The sequence below is a fragment of the Rhinopithecus bieti genome, unplaced genomic scaffold, assembly GCF_001698545.2.
Source record: "Rhinopithecus bieti isolate Rb0 unplaced genomic scaffold, ASM169854v2 scaffold_33474, whole genome shotgun sequence".
NCBI lineage: Eukaryota > Metazoa > Chordata > Mammalia > Primates > Cercopithecidae > Rhinopithecus > Rhinopithecus bieti.
In genome coordinates this window covers 824,518-840,904 of record NW_016814460.1, presented here as the reverse complement: position 1 = coordinate 840,904, position 16,387 = coordinate 824,518, and the positions used below count along the sequence as shown (strand labels likewise).

General features: G+C 51.8%; 2 protein-coding genes across 4 annotated transcripts in view; both read left to right on the top strand.

Annotated features, from left to right (window-relative positions):
* The window catches only part of HOXC4 (homeobox C4), a 65,443-nt gene that overhangs the window by 23,930 nt on the left and 25,126 nt on the right, over positions 1-16,387 (top strand). The window lies entirely within an intron of this gene.
* On the top strand, positions 1,750-15,678 carry HOXC6 (homeobox C6). Of its 3 annotated transcripts, XM_017851022.1 has the most exons (3): positions 1,750-2,309; positions 13,454-13,799; positions 14,518-15,678. In XM_017851022.1, the coding sequence occupies exons 2-3, from the start codon at positions 13,646-13,648 to the stop codon at positions 14,823-14,825; spliced, it is 462 nt and encodes a 153-aa protein (XP_017706511.1). In that variant the 5' UTR covers positions 1,750-2,309; positions 13,454-13,645; the 3' UTR covers positions 14,826-15,678. The 3 variants fall into 3 exon arrangements, with proteins under 3 accessions (XP_017706511.1, XP_017706509.1, XP_017706510.1); XM_017851020.1 differs by lacking the exon at positions 1,750-2,309 and having other exon boundaries at positions 12,906-13,799; positions 14,494-15,678; XM_017851021.1 differs by lacking the exon at positions 1,750-2,309 and having other exon boundaries at positions 13,241-13,799.

The window sequence follows — 16,387 nt, the reverse complement described above, 5'->3', positions numbered from 1 at the left end:
GATAGAATAATGCAGCTATTAAGTTGGGGGACAAATTCGTTTCTCTGCATTAAATTTTTTTCTTCCCCACTCCCTCATTGCATAAGCAAAGGAAGGTGCGGACCTGCAAGAGATCTGCGGGTGGGTGAGAGAGGTAGCGAGCGTCCTGAAGGGCTCCTTGAGGGACCCTTGGATAGGCGAGTGGTTTGGTCTCCCCAGTCTTATCTTCCCCAGATAAGATGCCCCAGTGACTGCCTGCTGGCTGGGAAAGTTACCCCGCTCCAATTAGGGAGAACTCAGGACAGGTTGTGCCACAGTCTAGAAGTGAAATTTCCGGTGAGCTGCCCGCAGTGCCGTCCCATTCTCCCTGCTGCCCATTGTGAAAAGCTGGGCCAGCGCTTCCTTGTCGTAATTTTTAACTACCTGTTATAAAATTTATGGGTGGGTTTGTAAAAAAGAAACGAGGTCCCTGCATCCGGCCTAGGGAACTGCTTTGCTTTCTATGGAGGAAGTTTGGGGAAGGCATGAGGTATCCCCTCTTGGTCCGGGTTGAGGCACCCAGCCATTGAGATTCCCATGCCAGCTTGATGCGGGACCAAGTGGAGAGCTGCTGGCCTTCAAATCTGCAGCCCGTAGGGAGAGTGACCTGGCTGCAACCCCTCCCCCGGCAAATAGTCTATATGGGGGAATTTATTCTGGACTCACCTTCAAAATTATGGGTCTGGAAAAGCAGGCTGCTCGAAATTTTAGCACAGAAGGTGGAATTCAGGGCAGTAAAAGGTTAGTTTTTCAGGCCTCGGTAGTACATCCCAGCTGCCCAGACACTGAATCAGAAAATTTTTCTGAGAAAGGCAGGTGGGTGTGGGCAATCTAACACGATCCAAAAGGCTTACTGCCTTGCACCCCTCCCCCCAAAAAGGAAGAAGAGACCAAGATCTTGGGCTTTAATTTTATTTTTAATTGTAGAAAGATTTCAAGTAAGCCACCGTTTGAACTGGGAAGTGAAACTAGGGATGGTCTTGGGGGGAAATGTTTTTCTCTCTAAGAAAGGGACCCCCGGATGAGGGTCGTTTTGAAGGTCCTAGAAGTTGCCCCCAATTCTCACCTCTCTTGCTAAACTGCAGGATTGCCCAGGGTAGGTCTAGTCCCCTAGGTTCTTCAGACCACTCCAGGTCAGGTTTGGCTGGGTGGTTGCCAGTGGTCTTACACTACTGTTCCTGTCTAGGGTGGAGTAGGGGTTTTCAGGGGTACCCCATAGAGGGGATGTTGTTCTCTTCCAAAAAAAAAAAAAAAGGTAGGGGTAGGGAGGCACCCTTTCAATCCCTGCAACTCACCAGCCATCACTGCCTCAAGGCCACAAATCTTTGCAAAGCTTTGAATTCCCCCTGATCCAACCTTAATGCCCCCATTTATTAAGGACAATATTTAAAACTCGGCAAGCCAGGAGAGACAACCGACCCTCCGTGCTTGAAGCTTTCTTTCGTCTGGGCGTCCGCCCTCAGCTCTTTCCGTCCGCGCAGCCCGGGCCGTGGGAGTGGCGGTGGGTGGCGGGCGTAAGGGTGGGGTGGGGGGTCCGGGCGCATTGCTCCCTCTATGAGAGAATTGGGTAAACATAACATGGCGACCGCGGCGCCCATTTGCACACGCTACACAAATGCATCGCATTCCCGGTTGTTTGCAGAAAATTTACAGCTGAGTAATAAAAGTTTACGATCGACTCACAAGTTGGATTGGCCACAAGAAGTCATGTGGATTCCATCCATGAACGTGAACTTTTTATTGTGGTTTGTCCGTTCCGAGCGCTCCGCAGAACAGTCCTCTCTGTAAGAGCCTAACCATTGCCAGGGAAACCTGCGCTGGGCGCTCCCTTCATTAGCAGTTTTTTTTTAAATTAATCTGATTAATAATTATTTTCCCCACATTTAATTTTTTTTCTTCCCAAGTGGAGTTGCCGAAGCTGGGGGCAGCTGCGGAGGGTGGGGACAGGAGGGGAGAGACAGAAGTTGAGGGCATCTCTCTCTCCCTTCCCGACCCTCTGGCCCCCAAGGGGCAGGAGGAATGCAGGAGCAGGAGTTGAGCTAGGGAGCTGCAGATGCCTCCGCCCCTCCCCTCTCCCAGGCTGTGTCTCCTGCCCCCTTCTTGCAACTCTCCTTAATTTTGTTTGGCTTTTGGATGATTTTAATTATTTTTATTTTTGAATTTATATAAAGCATATGTGTGTGTGTGGAGCTGAGACAGGCTCGGCAGCGGCACAGAATGAGGGAAGACGAGAAAGAGTGGGAGAGAGAGGCAGAGAGAGAGGGAGAGAGGGAGAGTGACAGCAGCGCTCGGTAAGTGTTTCCTTATTGGTTCAAATATGTAACTAATGGTCCGTAGCTGGGTGGCGGTTTCAAGATAAGGACAGCAGCGGCTTGTCTTCGTTAGGGAGTAGAGGAGGATGGCGAGAGGGTGGGCGCGTAGGTAGTAATGGGAAGGAAAAGTGGGGGGTGGGAGAGAAATGGGGTTAAACTGGAATACTGGTAACTGGTAGTGGGGCGATTGTGTTGTCCTGATGTCACTGTGTGCCAAGTTGGGGGTGGAGGGGCAAGGGAACAGCACCTGTGGGGCTCAAGCTGGCGGTCTAGGGCGCCAGCTTTTACTGCCCACTGTGTCAGTACCTGCTTATTATAGATCTTCGGGTTCTCGGCTAATGGAACTGGGTCGGAGGAGAACTGGAAGCTCAAGCTCCAGGCGGGAGAACCTAGAGGCTGTACCCATTGCCCCCTAAGCAAAGTCAGCCTCCCAACCCCCAAACAAACTTTCCAGCGTCCCCTCCCTGTCTGGCAGCCTCCTCCCTCCCAGAGAGCGCGACTCTTAGAGCTCACACATGCGCAGTGTGGGCCTAGGGCCGGGCCGCAGAGCAGGAAGCGGGCGCATCTAGGCTGCCGGCGGAGCCTGTTAATTGGCAATTAGGGGGGAGGCTGGTGGCTGGTGCGCGTCAGCCGAGAGGAGAGCGTCTGCCCACCCCTGCTCCCGCCCCACTCGGGCGGATGGAAGGGTGGGAGGTGCCCTGCGTTGGGTGGAGGGTGGAGGGTGGAGGATGGAGGGTGGGGGTGGGGGATGCAGTACTCAAAAGCCATCTTGTGCTTGGAGAAAGAGGCCTACCGGCTTTCCCTTCCCGGGTCCTGCGCCCCTCACCCCCAACCGCGGCCATCCCAGCCGGGATGCCCACTGGACCGGGATGCCCGCTGGCCACGCATGGCTGCTCTAGGCTAGGACCTGCCTCGCCTAGGGCAGAGGTGGGAATGGGGAAGGCCCTAGGCTGGGTGGGGACAGGCCCAGTCCTCCTGGCAGGGTCTCCTAGGTTCTGTGGAGGCAGTGAGGATTCCGGGGGCTGCTGGCTTATGGGGTAGGGGCGTCAGCCTGGGGCGGCGGGAGAGTCCTGGGCACTCGGGATCTCTCTAATAATTGGTGCTAATGGCCTGTTGTATAGTCTTAACCCGACGCATATGGTTTCATAACACAGTGGCTTAATTTCTTCCAAATGTACGTGGCCCTGAATGTGTTGCAGTTTGATATATGACCCCGGCCCGGGTCTGAGGCTCCAAGGCGGCCCCTATAAGTGTGAATTTCTGTCTATAAAGGGCGACGCACACGCAAACGCCTACACACCCAGGCAGACACACCCGGAGGCGTGGGGGAGCATATTCCAGACGAGGTCCGAGAGAGCCTGGGGGCCAGACTCACCTTCAATCTAAGCCAAGACACCCCCCCACCCCCACCCTCTCCCAGAGGCGCGACTGGGATTCTGCGCCAAGTCCCAGTGGGGGAGGGGATCGCTCCACGATTTCCTGTTTAAACCCTGACCCGTCGCCTGTGGGGGGCCGGGGGGGAAAGAAACCTGTTTTATCACATTCTTAAAAATACAGTTTGCATTCAGATCAAACCGCTTGGGCCCGAGCTGACGGTGAATTTTATCTCCCCTCCCCCCACAACCGCCTTCCCTTCCTTTTCTGCCCCCCCAAAATTCCCCTTTCGCAGCCAACATAAAGGCCTCTGAGGTATTCTCCCGGGGGAAGAAATGGCATTTTCTCTCCCCCTCCCCCCCTCGGTAGGACTTGTGTGTCGGCAGAGGCGTCTGACGAGGGGCTAATTTCGCGTTCCTTGTTTACGATCGAGTAAAACGCTTGGCTCTCCCCAAATGGGCCCAGCCCGCCGCCTGCTCCGGCTGCCGCGCGCTCTCCCGCCGCTCAGGCACGGCCCAGGGGCTGACGCCCCGGAGATCCAGCCTGCGGCAGGCGGGAACCCGGAGTCTGTGGGACCTGAAAAGGGCAAAGGGAGTGCGGTGGGACACTGGAGGGGCCCGAGAGGCCCGAAAAAGGGAGCTTTTCTCCTGGCGTAATGTGGGAATCGCCTACCGGTGAGGCCTCTATTTCTCTCTTTCGCCTGTATTTTGTCTGCCCCTGCCCCTGTGGATGGCCGCTGATTGGGGGGGTGGGAACACAAGTATCCTTTGTCCTCCCCCGAAAGAAAACCTTTTCCAGAGAAGGCCATTCAGGCCAGTGGAGATTCACCTGGAATATTAGAAGCGCCCCCTCCCACCAGAGGGGCGGGCCTGGGCGAGGGCTGGGGTATTTATCTCAATCCTGGAACGACCCGAGTGTGTCCACAGTGAGATTTGGGGGTGCTAGAGTTCGAGGTTGGCCGCTTAACAGCACCATCCTGAGGTGTCTTTATATAATATTTTAATTGATTTTCTGTTCCTTCCTGTCTAGAGCCCTGCAGCTCCCCCACCCCCATCCTATGCCCCTTACCCCTAGACCCATCCTCACAAGACAGAGGCAGGGAGAGAAGGCAGAGCAGCAGCGACTGGTGCTCTGTTTTCATTTTCCACCCTGGCCAGGGGATAAACTGGACCCCAGTGGACTCCAACACCAACTCTCTGCTTCCCAGTTACTTTCGATTTTCTTTCCCTTCTCCTTCTTTCTCTCCTTCTCTGGCATTCAAACAGAAGCACAAGAGGATCCACCAGTGGCAACTCTCAGCCTCCTTGCAGGCCACATTCCCTGCTGACGTGGTCCTTACTGCAGGAGAGCCCTTCCGTGATTATCTAATAATAGCCAGGGTGGCTGAGAATAGAATCTGGCTCAAGGACTCTGCACACCCCAGGCAGAGACACGGAATCTGTGGGTCAGGGCCTGGCAACATTCCTTGGAGCCTCCCACTCTGAGCCCACTCTTTGGGCACCCTTAGGCCTGCCTGCTCTCCTTACAAGGGGCTTTGTCAGCCCTGCCATCCGCTGTATTTCACCTGCCGGTTCCTAGTTAAGGAGAAATGGGCAGAGCAAACCCTTTCTTTCCCTGGTCTGACAGTTGTGATCCTGACAGAATGCAACCTTGTTTAGAGAAGGCGACCTTGTTGGGTTGGCTGTTGTGTTCTGAAACCAGGCTTGGGAGTGTTATGTATTTATTATATACAGGCTCAAATGTATAGACTCAGGCTTATGCATGAATATATACATACTCATATTTCCTTGGTGGTTAATTGAATATTACCATGCCTATATTCGCTCAAACACCATTTTATGTGCATGCAAAATTTTGTTAACCCTCACTAGATGAGAATGGGCTCATGGAGGCACCGGGTGCACTGAGCAGGCCCTCTGTGCACGCTCTGCTGGAAATATGTGTGCACTGGAATCGCAGTATGCAGGTTCCAGTAACCAATGGATGCCATAAAGGCTTTCTCAGACTTTATTGCTTTTGTTGCCTGAGCAGCTGGACTGGGGAAATACTAAATCCCTTCTGCTTTCTCTCCACACCTTCTAGCAAACTCTGCCAACTTACAAAGTATTTTACAGGGGAGACCAGTTGTCTTGAAATTGAGTTCTGCGGTACTCTTTTCACGGGCGTGGTGGGTCTGCAAGCAGTTCTGAGTAGACAGGGACCTGGCACTGGAAGCCTCCCTGGGGCGATGAAGGGATAAGAGTGGTTAATAAGGTGGCCTCTAGACAGTGGTCTGGGGCGGCTGCTGGCCAGGGTGCTTGGAGAAGCTGGTGGAAAAGGCAAACCAGAAGGGGTAGGGATGCAGTGAATATGTTTCTCCCCCTGCTTACCCAAGCCAGCCACTGACCCCACCCCAGCCCGATTTGCCTGCATCCATGGTGGCGGATTGGGAGTTCTCTAAGGTCCCCCAAATACCCAGATCCGGTTACTGGATGAACTACATTTTAATCCTCATCAATATCTGAGCCAGGGCAAGACCTGGTCAGGGAGAAGGCTGGTCCGAGCAGCATGGGAGAGGACGCTGGGCCCGCCGCCTGTGGCCTAGAGCACTGAGTATGGGCTACCGAGGCTGAGAATTAATGGGCCTTCTTTCCCAGCCTTTTCCCTTCCGGAGACACAAAAGAGCAGAGGGGAAATATCAATGTCACTGGAAAACCCCAAAAAAGAAAGCAGGGACCAGAGCAGGGCTGGAGGGGTTTTCCGCCACTCTCTAGGTGATCGGGTTCCTCCCAAGACTCTTGTCCAGACTGGCTGCACCAAGAGATGTGCAGCTTTCTTCCACCTTCCTTCCACCCTTCACGGAGGGCAGCCTTAGGCTTTCTGGGCCTTGGTTACCCCGGGCACTGGGGTGACGTTACCTCAGGATTGTGCCCCTGGCCCAGCCCATGGCCTCTGCCATGGTGCCGCTGCCACTCCTGTTTATTGTGTCTGTGAGTTGTTTACTTGTTTTGTCTGCTGCCACCCTGCGTCAGAAACCCGCCAAACCAGCGAACTCGCCCAGGAGAACAAAGTGCAGTGCTATCCCCGAACTCCCTCCCCTTTCCAGCCACCCCCTCCTGCCCTCACAAGCTCTTGCATTCTCCCTTTCGGAGGGGAAGAAGCAGAAATAGTCTTAAAACAGGGCAGCTGTTTATAGGGTAAGGGGAATTATGGGGACACCATAAACCTCCGGGTGTCCCTGTGGTGGAGAGACTTCTGAGCAACCCTTCCCTTGCCTAGGCTTTTCTTCCTTTCCCTGGTAACCACTTGGTTAAGGGGGCCACACTCACTGAGAAAGTTGAGCCCACCCCCGTCAACCCAGTCCCCCACTACCCCACTTCTTTCTGCAGGAGTTTCCCTGAGACCGGGTTGTTGGGTTTTAAATTAGAGTAATGCTAGTGGATTCATAAAGCTAGATATAGCATGTCATTCTCCTCCCACACTCCCTTCTCCTCAGCCCCCCAAAATTGCAGTGAATTTAAGCAAATCCTACAAAATTAAATTGCCCCTTTGCTAAAGATCCTATATGTTTCCAATCCCGCCAGGTGTAGAGTCAGATAGTTGGCTTTTGGCCTTTAATTTTGCTCCTGGCTATTAAATTTAAAACAGTATCATTCAAGTAAGTAATATTCTCATTTCTGAAATTAATTTTCCCCTCCCAGTCTCTCTCTCTCTCTTTTTGCCAGCGCAGATTAAATGGTTCTTTCAGATCTGCAAACAATAAAGGATAAAATTATTTATAGGGAAATGAGGATGCTGTTTTATTGTTGGCTTATTGTTCCAGAACATAACAACATTTTATTTTCAAGCAGGAGAAGCTAGACCGGGGGAGAAAGAGGGGGAAAGGAAAAAAACATGAAGGGAGGGCGGGAACCCACACACAAAACTCCTGCCATGTATAACTGGTAGGACATTTACAATTTCTATATGACAACTCACTGTGACATCATAAATACCGAGTTCTTGAATTTGATAATTCTCATGAACCTCTCAAATAGGTCCAAGCAATGCTTCATGTGGAGAGGTATTGAAGAAGCCAGGAAGCTGGGGATCCCTTGACCCAGCGCAGAGCAGCACACCCCCTGTTGTGGCTTCTTCTTCATGGGACATCCTCTTGAGGCCCTATTCTGGGGGCTGAAAATATTCTGGATATTCTGGATTTTAATTTTTCTCCTGGGCCAAGCAGGACCACTTGCTTTGTCCCCCTCAAGTGTCCCTAGGTGTCTAAGCTTTCTCCCCATTCCCAGCTCAGAGAGCTATATCCCCAGGCTCTCCCCAATCCCCTTCCTGAGCTGATACTCAGCTGCTTGGAATAGAGGTGGGAGGCTTGGGCGCCAGCCCCCAAAAAGCCAGAAATGATTTTTTCCAGATGGAGCTGGAAGGGGGCTCAGGGTTGAGCGTGATGGGGTAGAGATGTTTGGGACCTATTTTATGTTAACCTTAAGTCAGAGAAGGGAATTGAGAAGCCAAACAAATGCCGATGTGAGAGTTTGTGTCTGCTGATGGTAGCAGCAGTAAGTGAAATGCTGGTTAGGAAAGGTCAGGCAGAAATCTGGAGAGAAAGAGGGAGAGGAAATGTGACATGAGTTAGCAGAGCCCCTCCATATACCTTTCTTCTCCGTTTAATTGCAATAAAGCAAAAGCAGCTCCGGTAGCCTCTCAACCTCTTAGCCCAAAAGAGGAGTCACCAGTGCAGGCCTCGGAGGTGTTTGGGGGCAGTTCTCAGCAGCTTAACATGCTCAATCTGGCCTCTTCCTCCTTTCCTCCTCCCTGCTGATTCCCCAGCTCCCTTCAACTGGTCAGCCCGGGCCCTGTCCCCAAAATATTAGCACCCCAAAATGGAATCAATTTCTGTGTTAGGTGTGTCAAATTTCACTTCTCTCCATGCCTAAACTTTGAAAGGAGGAGTGTTCCTTTTTGGAATGTGGTGTGTGTAGGGGGGGCAGGTATGTGTTCAGACAGCTTCCCCATCATATCTATGGGAAACTGAAGCCCCTTAGGTGAGCCATGCTTTAGTGTTCCCAAGCAGCATTCCCTGCATTCAGGTTCTCTGGCAGACCAGGAGGCTTTCTTTGCGATCTGATCCTTTGACTAGAAGTTCCATGGAGATCAAAGGAGCTTATTTATACACAAAACAGCAGGCATTTGGAGTAGAATTTATTTTTAATTTCTAAATAAAAAAGTCAAATAATGGACCAATCGGGCCAACTAAGCAGTCGCTCTAGAACAGCAAAGCCTTAACCAAATAGTGGTTAAGGGGTTGTGAGGGGAGCTGAGCAATTACTGAAACTCGGCTTTCTCCGTAACAGGGATTTTAACCCTCCTCCAGTGGCACAAAAGGGGCCGGCGGGGCAACCGCTCTTCTCTTGCTCAAAAAAGTGAGAATTGGGGGTGGTGGGGGCAGGGTCGGGCAGCTACGGTCGCGTCCAGGCAGCTGAGCACCCAGGCCAAGCGCTGAGACGGAGCACTGAGTCCTGCGGCTCCAGTGCTTGGGTCCCTGAGCAGCCTCCGGAGGCACCGAGCTGTAGTTGCGACGCAGCAGCCAGGAACGGAGCATGTGTATCTGTGTGCGAGGGTGGGTGAGTCACAAACATCCGCGCAGAGTTGGGGGATCTGGGGAGAGAGAGGAAATAGAACACAACTCAGGAGGACCTCTGGAAAATATTGTCCCCTAATAAAAATTCCAGATCTCATCCCGCTCACTTCAAATATCCCTCCCCAAGAAATTAATATATTTCCCAGAGCTGAGTGGAACGCAAAAGTCAGCAAGGTGAGGCCTGCCCACGAACCTCTTCAGGCTGGGTCCAGTCCCACCCAGCCTTTCCCCAGTTCAAAGCTCACAGGCCCCCAGGCTTTCCCTGGCCTAAAGCGGAGTAAGGCTGGAGTGGTAGCTTTTAACTTGCCTAGGGAAATCCCCAAGTGCCCAGGCTGCAATGCCACCCTTATCCTTGGGGACTCCAGGCCAGTGACTGCACCCCACTCAGGTCCAAGGCGCAGGCAGTAAATTTCTCTCCTATAATTAGCGCTATCAAAAGCATGTGTTTTGCACTGGGGAGGACTGGAGAAGCAAGTGGCAACTTTTCCCCTGTATTCTTTTTGTGTGTTTTTTGAATTCTGTTTTTGAATCCACTAATTAAAACCTCTCTGAAAGTGAAAATCTGCTCTTGACACCAAGCCCCTTCCGAATGCCTGATTCGGGAGGCCAAGGGGCCAGAGCAACAGCAAGGAGACCTGCAAGCCTGATGGGGTTGGGGCGGGGGTAGTGTTCTCTGATTTCTCTGGGCTGGTTTTATAGAAACAAAGAACAAGTTCTCTCCCCTCCTTCCCAAGACTTGTGCATATTTACAGAGCACAACTGCAGTTTTAATAAAACATCTGTTCTTGCTTCTGCTGATGAGTTTCCATAATTGTTTTCAGACAAATTTAACAGGAAAATATAAATATATTTAGAAAACTCTAAGTCCCAACTTTCCCCCTATAGACAGCCATTCTTTTGCCAAAAAATAAAATAAAATAAAATTAACATGAAATGGGAAAAGGAAAATATAATCCAATGGAGGGAAGATCGGGCTCATCTGACCTGCTCTCCCCCCTTGGAGCGAATTCTTTCAGTAAATTTCAGCTGCGTAATTAAAGATCTAAGAGAAAGAAGAGGGCTTCTTTCCTCAGGAATGAAAGGTAATGGAGGGGAGTGTGTTGAAAATTAATTTTGCCAAAAGTCTTTAAGCAGTGGAGGAATTTATTTGTATTTCTGTTTCCCCTTCTCTCCCCCTTCCAGCATTTCTGCCTTTTTCACCCAGCAGCTGGTTTCTGTTCATTATAAATCGGCGAGACCTTTCAGTCTCTGCCCTCTGTTTAGGGACGTCATAAAACACTTAACTTTCCGGGGCTGAGGCTCACATTCTGCTTCTCAGGTTGCCAATCCCCCTGAGCCCACCGCCTTTAGGCCCCAATAGAGAATCTCCCCAACTTTGGGGCCCCTTTCCTCTCCAGACATGGTTGAGGAGGGGCTCAAGGAAACCTAGGCATCCTTGCTGGGGGCTGTAGTCCATGCTGCCCCAGAAGCCCCTTCTTTCTTCCAAGGTCCTTCCCTCCCCCACCCAGACATAAAAGATTTTTAAATACACAGAAAATCAACACTCACTGAAAGCGAAACCTCATTAAGACATCCTATCTTCCATCATTCAATTTGTTGTACATTGCAACAATTCAATATCTTGAAGGAAATATCACTGACATGATTTATCCCTCTAGCAATCTCTCTCTCTCTCTGAAACTGGGGTAGGGGGGACGGAGTTACTCTCTCTTCCGGCCTCTTCTACTTGTTACACCATTACCCTCAGGGCAGAAAGGAGGCTGGGAACTCTGAGAGAGGCTACTTGTGTCCAGGGGTGCACTGACTTGTTCCCTAGCTCAGCCCCCAGAGTACTCCTGCCTTGTTGTCTCTCCCCCACCTCTTGCCCTCCAGGGGGCCTAAAACCTCAGCCAGCTGTTAGAAACCTCTGCTCAGGCATGCCATGAATTCGAGGACAGCTGGATTATAGGGCAAAAAGCAACTCACATTGGTGTCTGTGTTTGTGTACCTGCCAAGTCACCCCAAAACGAGATAACTCATATAAAAAAATTTTTTTCTTAATTTAAAAATCCTCCTCTACGCTTTCCCCTTCATTTCCTTGGGGAGAAGAAAATGTGGTCTAGAAGGAGGAACCTTTATAATTATAGGAGTCTTTCCCCTTCCCTTCCAAATACCGACAAATTTCTGTCCTTTCTATGGGATTGGGGCTGTATTTTTTAAAACCAACACAAATTGTCTGACAGGAAGACTCTTCAACCCCCTAACGAGGTTCATGTATTAACTAACGTGTTATCTCCACCAGCTCCTGCACACTGTCTGCTTTTGGGTTCGAAACTTTAGTTTTCCCTCCTAGCGACACTCCAGGGAAACCTTAACGTTACAGAAGATGAATAAACGAGTTTTTTCTCAGCATAGTCCCGTTTATGGCTTTATTGCTACCCATTGATTACTCCGCTTTGTTACACAGAAGGAAAAGATCATAAAATCCCGCGACATCCGGGTTCTTGTTATAACCAGTTTCCCCCCCCAACCCACCCAAAAATGGTGGTGGGGGGGAAGAATATGAGCTTTCACTGCTCCCTGCACACTCCCCACCACCCCTCTTTGTCAACTCAAAGCATTTTCAGCCTATATCACGATATCAAATTAAGTTTGGACTAATCAGGAGAAAACCCCCATCTGCACACTTTCCGCTGTTTCAGTTCGCCTACTGCGGCTCTCTCAGAAGCCTCGGATTCAGCGGCCTTTTCGTAACCATCTCTTCCTTTTTTTTTTTTTAGCCTCAAGATGGGGGGAAAATGGGGGTTGAGGCTGCTGAGAGGCCCATCCCCACCAGGGGTGACTGGCACTTGGGTGAGAGCTCCTTAGAACCCCTTTCTGAAGTCTCCAAGCCTCATAGCTCAGGTCCAGGGGCGCCTCCACTGGCGGTGCCCTGAGTCTGGAAGGGGCAGGGGCTTCTGACCAAGGCAGGGGCTTGAGCTTGCAGGAAGCCAACTGTCCATCAGAGCCCCACCAGCCTTCTCTTTCTGGCTGGATCCTATGTGAATTACCCCACCGGCCCTCACTGGCTCCAAATCATAAATTCTCACCAACATAAACAGGAGTTGATGTCTCTAGAAAGATTCTCAGAGTTTTCATTCTTCCTTTCTCTCTCTCTTTCTCTCTGCCTCTCCCCCTCCGGTGCCACCTCCCTACATTTTACTTCTTTTTTCTCATTTTCTATTGCATTTTATACATTTGCTCTTTTAGGCAGAAATGCTGGAAGAGTTTTCCCAAAAGAGGGGTCCTGAGGAGGAGGCAGAAGGGAACCAGGAGGCAAAGGAGAGCAGATGCGTGGCCCGTTTGCCCACTTCAGCTCTGCCACTGTACCCTGAAGTCTTGCCCCTTTAGACCTAGTTGTTCCCCACATCCCTCCTACATTCAAGACTCTCAGCCACACTCTACTTACTCAGGGGAACAGGTTTCATGAAATTTCTTTCTACTTTTGATTTTTTTTTTTTTTTAATTATTGGAGAAAAAAATACTAGTTTAGTGATGGGACTCACTCCATGGAGTGTCAAACCAGGATTTCCTGCAGGATTTCTGCGGACCCCCTCCTGTGCTGGGAGGGAGTTCCTTCTTCCTCCCATGGAGAAATCAGGGTGTAATTTTACAAGGGGGCAGATATAAAAGATGAAACCAGATTGAAAATACAGGGATTTATCTAGCCCTGCTCTGGCCACAGCACAGCAAAGTTAGCTGGGGCTAAGAGATTTCCTGGGAGTACAGCTCTCCTTACCTAAGTCCCAAGGCCCTGCTCAGGGACGTGCACCCCTCTTTCACCACCAAACCAGTTCCCCTACATATATATTTTTAAAAGAAATCCAAGTCTTACTTTCAAAGCACACACTTAGTCTCAACTAGGGAATCAACAGAAGCAGAAGCGATTTTTTTCCCCCTTCTTGACATCTGGCTTGCGATTGGCTGGGAGGGGGTCAGCTGACTTTGTCATTTTGTCTGTCCTGGATTGGAGCCGTCCCTATAACCATCTAGTTCCGAGTACAAACTGGAGACAGAAATAAATATTAAAGAAATCATAGCCCGACCAGGTAAAGGCAAAGGGATGAATTCCTACTTCACTAACCCTTCCTTATCCTGCCACCTCGCCGGGGGCCAGGACGTCCTCCCCAACGTCGCCCTCAATTCCACCGCCTATGATCCAGTGAGGCATTTCTCGACCTATGGAGCGGCCGTTGCCCAGAACCGGATCTACTCGACTCCCTTTTATTCGCCACAGGAGAATGTCGTGTTCAGTTCCAGCCGGGGGCCGTATGACTATGGATCTAATTCCTTTTACCAGGAGAAAGACATGCTCTCAAACTGCAGACAAAACACCTTAGGACATAACACACAGACCTCAATCGCTCAGGATTTTAGTTCTGAGCAGGGCAGGACTGCGCCCCAGGACCAGAAAGCCAGTATCCAGATTTACCCCTGGATGCAGCGAATGAATTCGCACAGTGGTGAGTTTTACAGCTCCGAGATATAAATTAAATAAACTGAACTGGCTTTATGACCGGCTTCCCTAGAAGAACGGGCGGAGAGAGTTTTTTATGGCCCCATAAAAACAATCACGCTCGTCTCCTTGCCGAGACAGGGCCCCTCTTCTGCCCCTCAACTCGCCTCCCGCTCGCTTGCAGGGGCCTGGCCCCTTGGCCCCTGACGGATTGGAGGTCTCCAAGACGAGCTGAGGGGGCAGGAACAGGGCAGGGGATGAGGGGAGGGAGCAGAAGATGGGGGAGCCCCCCAAAGTGGAGTCAGTCTGAGGAGAAGGGAGGGGAAGAGGAGAGGCAGAGAAGTGGGGAGAAGTTTCCAAGAAACTAGGATACTTGGGGAGATGGGGGAGCCCAGTCCTTGAGAAAGGGGGCCCTCATCCCCATTATCTGGGATTTTTCAAATATCAGCTTTTAGACTTGCAGCTTTCCGTTTGCCTTTTGCCCCGCCCCCCCCCACACCTTTCTTTGGGACACACACGTCCCACCTATGGGAGGTCTGAATGAAGTTGGGGTCCTGACTGTACCCCCAGTGGGGGTGGGGCAGGGCAAACGGGAAAAGGCTAGAGCCCTAATGGGGCTGCGAGCTGCTGGCCAGGTTGGGAGGGTCAGGACTTTGCTAGGCGAAATAGTCTGCAGAGGACGCCTTGCTGATTGCTTTTAGTGTGTTTTGTGCCCGGATCTTTAGGGGTCGGCTACGGAGCGGACCGGAGGCGCGGCCGCCAGATCTACTCGCGGTACCAGACCCTGGAACTGGAGAAGGAATTTCACTTCAATCGCTACCTAACGCGGCGCCGGCGCATCGAGATCGCCAACGCGCTTTGCCTGACCGAGCGACAGATCAAAATCTGGTTCCAGAACCGCCGGATGAAGTGGAAAAAAGAATCCAATCTTACGTCCACTCTCTCGGGGGGCGGCGGAGGGGCCACCGCCGACAACCTAGGCGGAAAAGAGGAAAAGCGAGAAGAAACAGAAGAGGAGAAACAGAAAGAGTGACCAGGACTGTCCCTGCCACCCCTCTCTCCCTATCTCCCTCGCTCCCCCCCAACTCTGCCCTAATCACACACTCTGTATTTATCACTGGCACAATTGATGTGTTTTGATTCCCTAAAACAAAATTAGGGAGCCAAACGTGGACCTGAAAGTCAGCTCTGGACCCCCTCCCTCACCGCACAACTCTCTTTCACCACGCGCCTCCTCCTCCTCGCTCCCTTGCTAGCTCCTTCTCGGCTTGTCTGCAGGCCCCTTTCCCCGTCCAGGCCTTGGGGGCTCGGACCCTGAACTCAGAGTCTACAGATTGCCCTCCAAGTGAGGACTTGGCTCCCCCAACTCCCTCGACGCCCCACCCCGCACCCCGTGCAGAGGGCCGGCACCCGGGCCTGGGGCCTCTGCTTCGGGCCTCAGGGCCCGGCTTGGCAGCCGGGGAGGGCCAAGAGGCCCAAGGAGGGCGCGCCTTGGCTCCACACCAACCCCCAGGGCCTCCCCACAGTCCCTGCCCAGCCCCTCTGCCCCAGCAAATGCCCAGCCCAGGCAAATTGTATTTAATGAATCCTGGGGGTCATTATGGCATTTTACAAACTGTGACCGTTTCTGTGTGAATATTTTTAGCTGTATTTGTGGTCTCTGTATTTATATTTATGTTTAGCACCGTCAGTGTTCCTATTCCATTTCAAAAAGGAAAAAAAAAAGAGGGAAAATTACAAAAAGAGAGAAAAAAAGTGAATGACATTTGTTTAGCCAGTAGGATAAAATAAATAAATAAATAAATCCCCTCGTGTTACCCTCCTGTATAAATCCAACCTCTGGGTCCGTTCTCGAATATTTAATAAAACTGATATTATTTTTAAAAGTTTATACCGGGAATTCTGTTAATTCGCTAGCCCGCCGGCCTCGGGATGAGAGCTGGAGCAGGCTCCAAGCGCTCCCGCGCCTGCCCGCCGCCTGCAAGCCCACAGCCCTCTGCACTCGCCATCCCCGGAGCCCAGGCGCCCGGCCCCGGCCTTCTGTTGGTTCTCGCGATCGCACTGGAGAGCCTGGGAGGCCTCTCTGAGCTCCTGCGCGGAGCAACACACACACCCTGCGGCAAAAAGGCCGCGTAGGATTTTGTTCCGGGGGGAGCTCCGATCAGTCGGCTTGGGCACCAGCCCCACGCAGGCCTTTCTTCTTTTCTGTGGCGCCGGGATCCTCGGCGTCCGAACCCCGAGGCGCCCCGAAAGACCAGTAAAGAAGCACTATCCAGGCACCAGGGTCTCCTCCGCCCACTCCCGGGAGTTGGAGGTGGGGGGCGCCGTGAGAGCAAGCCCCAGGCCCGCGCCAAGCCGGCTGTTGCGAAACGTGGCGGAGGCGGAGAGCCGAGGGAAAGAGAAGACAGCAGGACTGGAGCCCTGTCGGCAGGGATTGAGCCATTCAAGGACATCTTGAGAGAGAAAGCCTGGAAACTGAGCTCTCGCCGGTTCTGGGACTCCTGACGTGGCCGGGACAAAATTCCTTCTTCATTACAGCTCCAGCCGGGCTGGTTCCTTACTCTTCTCTCCTCAAACGGGTGAAGAGGCGGGTGA